General features: G+C 40.4%; 1 protein-coding gene across 2 annotated transcripts in view; it reads left to right on the forward strand.

The window, feature by feature from the left end:
- The first annotated feature begins 4556 nt into the window (after nt 1-4556).
- Nucleotides 4557-7500, forward strand: part of LOC138007913 (uncharacterized) — a 12041-nt gene continuing 9097 nt past the window's right edge. The window contains exons 1-3 of one of the 2 annotated variants that reach the window (XM_068855037.1): nt 4557-4633; nt 5330-5426; nt 7305-7383. In XM_068855037.1, coding sequence (XP_068711138.1) covers nt 5385-5426; nt 7305-7383 — 121 coding nt within the window. In that variant the 5' untranslated portion in view covers nt 4557-4633; nt 5330-5384. The remainder of the gene's footprint in view (nt 4634-5329; nt 5427-7304; nt 7384-7500) is intronic. The other variant, XM_068855038.1, reaches the window with a different exon arrangement.

Raw genomic sequence — 7500 nt, forward strand, 5'->3', positions numbered from 1 at the left:
TGTCTCTAATTATAAACACTTGAAAAATTCAGGCGGCCTCAACGGAAATCGAACCCATGATCTGTGTGATGCTGGTGCAACCCTCTGCCAACTGAGCTTTGAAGCCACTCAGTTGGGAGCAGGTCAATTTGTTGGGCTCATTTGTTCCGGTGAAGGATTCGATGAATGTAACGAACTTATATTTGAAAAGGGGTTTATAGACGAAGCCCTTTGGAGTCACCAATAGGTGGTATAAGTGTCTATAACAGGCTATTGCTTAAATCGATTTATTTTTAGATTGAATTTCCCGCTAATGAGACTCCTGCAGGAGCCCGATGACCAATCACAAGAAGCTAACTTGACGTCATAGCGTCACCAAACCGCAATTGTCTTGTCTTTTTGCAGAAAAAGTAGTCTAAAAATAGACAGTACATGGGCTCCTGGTCTGTAAAAATACCGTGACGTAGGCTTAGTATGAGAGTTGTTCACTCCTAGTAATGGACACCTGCTTAAATTTTCCAGATAAGTGCCAGGGTCACTTCTCTTTTTCGTCTTAAGAGTTTTTCTGCTTGTAAAACATATTGAGTTTACAAAATGAGGGGTGGTCCACAGGGGTAGTCCATGGACCGGGTGCACAGGGGTGGTCCAGGGTTTTGTATGCGTCCAATGAGGAGTCAATTCACTTGAGCAGTTGAATTGAAATGTTAATTACTCATCAAGTACGCATCTCCTTTTCCAAGTATTGCGCTAGTTTCCCAATCGATATATCACGGCTGTTGTGTCCATTAATCAATCATATGACCATATGACTAGAAGAATGAAACCTAGCCGAGAACAGAACTTCATGTCGTAGGCAATGACCACGCTAGATTTATAAACGCAGGAACTTTATCTGCTTAAGGGAGATGTACATGTCTACGTGTGAGATATGTCGTGTAAAAGTTAAGGAAAAAAAAACTCTGTTTGGGGTCCCCCGTCCTACTTTCGATCAAAAGAGGCAGAGATTAATCGACCCCTAAGCCATGCTTGATTAAAAATTAACCCCTTGACTACTCGTAGCTTTTCCAATAGCGTAATAAAAAGAAAGGATAGTCTATAGTTCTGAATTGATTTTTTTGCTCTTCTACATGTGGTAAGCACATTAGTAGAGAAGGCATGCGTATTCATAAAATACGTATTAAGGAAAAAAAAAACTCTGTTTGGGTTCCTCCGTCCTACTTTCGATCCAAAGAGGCAGAGATTAATCTACCCTTAAGCCATGCTTGATTAACCAATAGTGTAATAAAAAAAAAGGATAGTCTATAGTTCTGAATTGATTTCTTTCTATTCTACATGTGGTAAGGGAGAGATTAATCGACCCCTAACCATGCTTGATTAACCTCTTGACTACTCGTAGCTTTTCCAATGGTGTAATAAAAAAAAGGATAGTCTATAGTTCTGAATTGATTTTTTCGCTCTTCTACCTGTGGCAAGCTCATTAGCAGAGAACGCATGCGTATTCATAAAATACGTATTAAAGTGTACGCATAGTGATAAGGAGAAGAAAATCATTCGAAATTCGTATGTATATTCTTTGCTCGTTTGGGGCCACTTTTTCTCTCATCTTAGACAGATCGTCAAGATTTATCACAAAAAACGGCATTGAAGGCCAGTGTGTAGTGACAGAAAAGTTTTCCGGCAGTATTATAATTGTTCCTACCACAGAAAACCCTGAATTGAAATTACTGGTTTTGTAGCACCATATCGTTCTACCGCGATTTCAGTTGTAACTGTATTTGGAAATATTTGATAGCCGAGGAACTTGCAGAAAAAAGACCGGAAACCTCTCCTTTTATACCAAGACGTTGTCTGACGAAGTGTCAATAAGGATAAAGGAAGTTGAGTTGATTAATTAATCTTTACACTTGTATGTATGTAAAATATTTTCAGCTCTCTCCGCCCTCGTGTCCCACCCCGACTGCAAATTTCAAATTCCGTTAATGGTCGCTTGGTTGTACTTCATGAGGTCAAATACCGCGACCGGCCCAAACTGCATCAGTCCTATTTTTGGTTGCATACGAAAACAAACCCTTCTAGTCTAATTGAATTGGAACGATAAGCCGGAGTTTAGTAAGTGGTGGTGAGAGCCGCACAACAGAGCTACTAGCTCCATTTACAGTGCTCCCTCACGGTCATGCATGCCAGACCATTTGAAGCCGACACCGGGATCGTAACAGCGCGCCCTAAATGAAAATTAGAAAGATCGTCGCATTTGGATAACCAATTTCAACAATTGCACGCAAGCCAGCTAAACTGTAGCCCGTTCCAGGCTCTCAGATAGTCGAGAAAACGACACGCAGTTCTTTTCGTTTTCTCGACTATCTGAGACCCTGGAACAGGCTAGCTAAACTGATATCCAGGCTTGAATCGAACGGGATTCGAACCAATGACAGTGCGAGTTTCCTCAGCACTGCTCTACCAGCTTAGCCATCAAGCCGTTTGGGAACTAGACAATTGCGAATTTGAGTTGTAGCCCAAAATAGGTGATTCAAATGATATTAAAATACACGAAATTTCATTATTCTAGAATCAACGTGCGTTTTGTAACGCCCACACAGAATCATGATTTTACGGACAACAGTTGTACTGAAGAATGGACTTACTGTTCATATATATCATATCATATCATCATATATCTTTCTTGACCCTCGGATTTTAGAGTACCTTGGTGTAGCTAATATCTCCGAGCATTTACCCTCCCAACCATGATACACCACAGAAGACAGACCACAACACCGGGAACTACATGCCCTACTCTTTACGACAAGTGTGCGGGTTCTTTTACGTCCCACAGGATTATGAACATTGAAGGGTTGTGAGACGGGGCCTCCGGCTTATCGTCCTTATCCGAGAAGACTAGAGAGTCTAACCATTTGCAGATGTAATTACAACGGCAGCACTTTCTCCTCAGTTATTTAAAGACCCTGAGTGTTGGTCCGCCCGGAGTTGAAATCACGACCTCCCGCGTGACAGCCCGGTGCTCAACCAACTGAGTCACCGGTGAAAAAGACTTGCAAGTTGATTAAAGTTAAACAATTCAGTTGCAGATTTGATCACAAGGACAACACTTTCACCTTTTAAAGTCCCTCAGTGTTGGACATTACTGTCGGAGTTAAACTCACGACTTCCCGCGTGCATGGTAGTTCGATGCTTGCATGAACATCATGTCGAGGGGGGAAGTAGATTTAATTGGATCTCAGTTATTCGTTATTTCTTCCATTTTTTTTGTGAGTAATTTATAATTCGATCATTATTGAAATTTCGTTCGATATGCATTTTTCCGCATTCGTTAACGAAAACCGTAAAATTCTTTATTCCTATTGTTCGAACGCTAAATAGTCCTTATTCGTTTTCTTTTTTAAGCGTTACTCGTCATTCTTTCATGATTACGCTTCCAACCCCGATTGCACAACAGAACCAATCGACCAACAAAAGCCAACTTCAATAATCTGTGACACGCTGAAGGGCATACTCAATCAGTCGGGAAGTCTGTTGAGAGTTTGCCCTTTGATGAAAAATCATGATTTTTGGGTTAATTTATTTTGTCCGCTTGAGAATTTAGCTATTTCAAAACTCTATAAAAGCGGATAGCAAATGAAGATATAATCCCCACCGGTTTAGCTGTAACAGTCTTAGCTACTTTGGTTTTGGCTACTTAAGGTAAAAATTATCTACTGATCTATCTCCCCTTAGGCCGTTCTCCATGCAATCCTAACTGAGTAGCAAAAAACAATTTTTTTCAAAATTAGGGCCTCCCTCCAAAGACTAGACATTTAGTTATTGACAACTATTTGTTATCGGCATTTTAAAGTTTTGAGTTGTTGAAGTGAATTATACTAGATTTGCATTTTGCCGCATTGTGGATAGTATATTGTATTGGAAATTCTACCTTTCACTACGAACCAGACACTATGCCAGTAACTCAATCGGAAACTTCTTTGCATGTGGGTGATTGCATCAAGTGTAGTGAGTCGTACTATTTCAATGTGCTTGGATGAAAAATTGCCAGAAAATTTGTGTTAACGTAACCTTCTTTATTATGATAAGGTTTGAATCAGTTGACAGAGCAGCGAGTGCATGACAACGTTACGAATGAAAATGCTGACGCATGAGGCTCAGGCAGCTGGCTCAGCAGCTTCCGTTGCTCGAATCATTGAGGGCCAAAGGAAACACTAAAAAATCGGAATTGTAGCGGGTGAAAATTGACGGCGAAAGAAACGAACAACAGTCGATCTGTAGACGGTTTGACGGTATTCTAACACACAGCAAGGTCTTTCTCTATATCGATCAACGCGTTTAGCCGGGAAAGCCGGAGGGAAATTGGATGGCAAACCTTGCCAACACTCACCGAAAAGATTGGTCATCAGTTGATCTTTCATCAAATTAAACCGCATTAGAACAAAAGATTTTTTTTGGCCGGGGTTACAATGTTATTTCCATCTGAAAAAAAAAGGAAAAACGTCACTGTATCATAAAATCACGTGAGATTCGCTTAGCCTGTTCCGTCATCACACGGCATCAGACATATAAATACATTTTATGCCCACTCGCGTTTCAAAAGCACGAAAGCCCCTTGCCTGAAACACTGCTTTAGCTGCCTCCACGAATTGCAGTGGTAAGTTAATCAATGCTACATATATAGATCACATCAACTGAACCATACGGTTAAAGATGAACTAAAGGTATCGCTGTATCTTTTGAAGAAGTCGCGAAATCTTAACCCTTGGAACTTTTGGATCGGCGGCCAACTTATGATTTCCAACATTGTCTACACCCAATCTTCAACACGTAATTCCCCACAGTTTGTGCAGGCAAACCCTCCTTTCTGTTCAAAGATGTTGTACACGAAAGAAGGGCACAATAGTGTTAAATTTCTGTTAAAAACATCGTTGAGATTTTTTGACTAAGCTTTAAGCAAACCTAAAACGAAGGTTTTGCAATCAAAGATAAAACTCTGATTCGACCTACAAGCCAGCTGAATCACCACCTGAAACAAAAACAGGGGAAACAAGTTGAGTCAAAACTTGTCAAACCCGTTTGCAGCGGATCTGATAATTGTATTTTGAAAAAAAAGGTATTTTGCGGTCGATTTTGGTTTTCCTAGTTTTGAGCTTTTATCCTTGATTTTAATTTCTGTCTGTTTTTTCCTTGGTCTAAAATTTAAAATGTATAATTTAATGTCGTCAGCTTTTCGCCTTGTAAGGTCTTAGAACACCTCAACTGTTTGCGTCGTGACGTCACACATCACCAATGCAAACCAGCTTGTGGCGTATTATGTCAAGTTGCGCAAAGGTTCAAAACTCCATTTTAGGTCCGACAATTGTTGTATCAAGACCTGCAAGTTTACCGCTCGTACCAAGAAATTCATGAACATGGTTCTTCGACAATGCCTGGCTTGTAATGCCGCGGTAAGTATTACATAAAACGAACCTCTCTTTTAGAGCTGCCAAAATATATTCTCACCGATAGATTTGTCTCCCAAATATTCAAATTTGTCTTTTTGGTCGTTAAGATTTTAACGACCTTAGTCTGTCACACAACATGGCGCAATACTCTGCTGATACTTCATAAGTTAACCTCTATCATTTAATTCAGATCCATTTCTTGGAATCATAGTTTTGGCTATATATATAAAAATATATACACTCAAGCCGAAAGATTTCCGATTTTTTAAAGTTCGCTTACGCCTGCAGGCCACACGCTAGGGCCAAAGACAGGCGTCGGCACTCACTAGGGAAATTGAAGCTTCGATGAACACAGCAGGTTTGCTGGCTTCAGATAAAAGGAAAACACAGAAAATATATTCTCTGATGCTATTCTGATTATCATATAAAAACGGCAACTTTTGTTATTCTTGCATTGGGGGTGTTCACTTATTCATTACAATTTTCGTAATGTACTGAATTCGAAGTAATTTTCTTAGTTTCCTGCCTCGAACAATAATTCTAGGTTAACTAGAATGGGGGACGTACTTGCACGGTTCTATTTCATCTTCAGCAGCCAAGGCATTTTGAGCTTTGAAATAATTGTTTTAAGACTGATGTCAAGGTCGTTTCCTCAAATAGTCCAGAAGGCGTTAAGTTACCTTTGCCTTCCTCGTGGCTGTTACTTTATTTTGTGCTGATTTGACGGACCGGATTCGATTACAAAGTTGTTTTTTCAAAGAAAAAGTTGCTATCATTATGCCTCTACCTAGAGGAAGGTACCACAGGAACTAGTAGGGCTTGCTAGTACTAATACTACTAGTAGGGCTAGTATTACGACCTGCTCCTTCAGGTCAGCAGGTCGTAATAAAAACTCATATTTCCTTGAAGCTGTCAGTAGAGGAAGCAGGAAATACTTGCGTGTGATTTCCTTATCGGGATCAAATAAGCGGAAGATAATAACATTTAAACAGGAATATGCGGGCAGGGTTTCAGTTTCTTAAAGTGTGCAGCTTGTGCTGCTTGAGGTACTCAGCTCGCATCGTCCGTGGCTTCATTGTCTGGCTCGGCTCTCTTTCGTTTCGTGTAGCTATAATCTTGCGTAATCGTAGAGCGGAACGCTGGCAGATAGTGGATCCCGAGGGCGCACCAATAGTTTCCACAATTGGGAGTTCAAAAGCACCCCGCGGACCATGGAGTAAAAGGAACTGAGTAATTAAAGGAGAACTGTCATGCTAATTTTGCTGTTTTTAGGTCAAGACTGCGTAAAAATCTAAATTAGTACGTTTAAATACCTCACAAGTACAACATTCTTGACACCCCACTGAGAAGATATGAAATGTATTTATGGCACAAAGAGCTATTCGCATTTAATTTTTGGCGAATTTCTGAAGACAATCGTCTCCAAACTTGAAAGAACTGGCCAGTTTTTTCAAGTTTCAATCCATTTCCATCCTCTCCATCGCTAGGGTGCAAACAATAAAGAATAGCTTCAGTGCACTTCACTGGTTATTGGCAACAAAACTACAGCATTATTTTTTGGTCTTCATTGATGCAAAGACGTCTTTTGGTGTTTTGAAGTTTGACTGAAATAGCGTGACAATGCCACCGACAGCAACCGGAAGTGAGTGTATTGCTAGGTTTTTTTTTTCTCTGTTATATGCGATTGGTTTAATTTAAAACTCTGTGCGAGGCCACTGTCCGGGCTTGCAAAATAATCACTTCCGGTTTGCGTCATTTGCTCAAGAACGTCCGATGCTTAAAAGTCCCATTTATATAACAGCTTCAGAACTGACGGAACTGTTAACGCAATTTCGCTCTTCCTTTATCGGGTGATGCATTAATCGATAATCTCCTCCCTAGATGTCAGAAGCGTGCCAGTCATGCGTGTGTGGTCACGTGTTTGAAGATGCAAAACAGATTGGTGGAAAGCGTTTCTCGGGTAAGAAGATCTGATATTTGAAAGATTGGCCTGGGGACTACAAGATTTCATGTCACGTCAAATGAAATTGGCAAATAACGTTTTCAACTGATTGCCGAAAGTGAGGTATCGAGGCAG

This window comes from Montipora foliosa, chromosome 6, assembly GCF_036669935.1.
Source record: "Montipora foliosa isolate CH-2021 chromosome 6, ASM3666993v2, whole genome shotgun sequence".
Lineage (NCBI taxonomy): Eukaryota > Metazoa > Cnidaria > Anthozoa > Scleractinia > Acroporidae > Montipora > Montipora foliosa.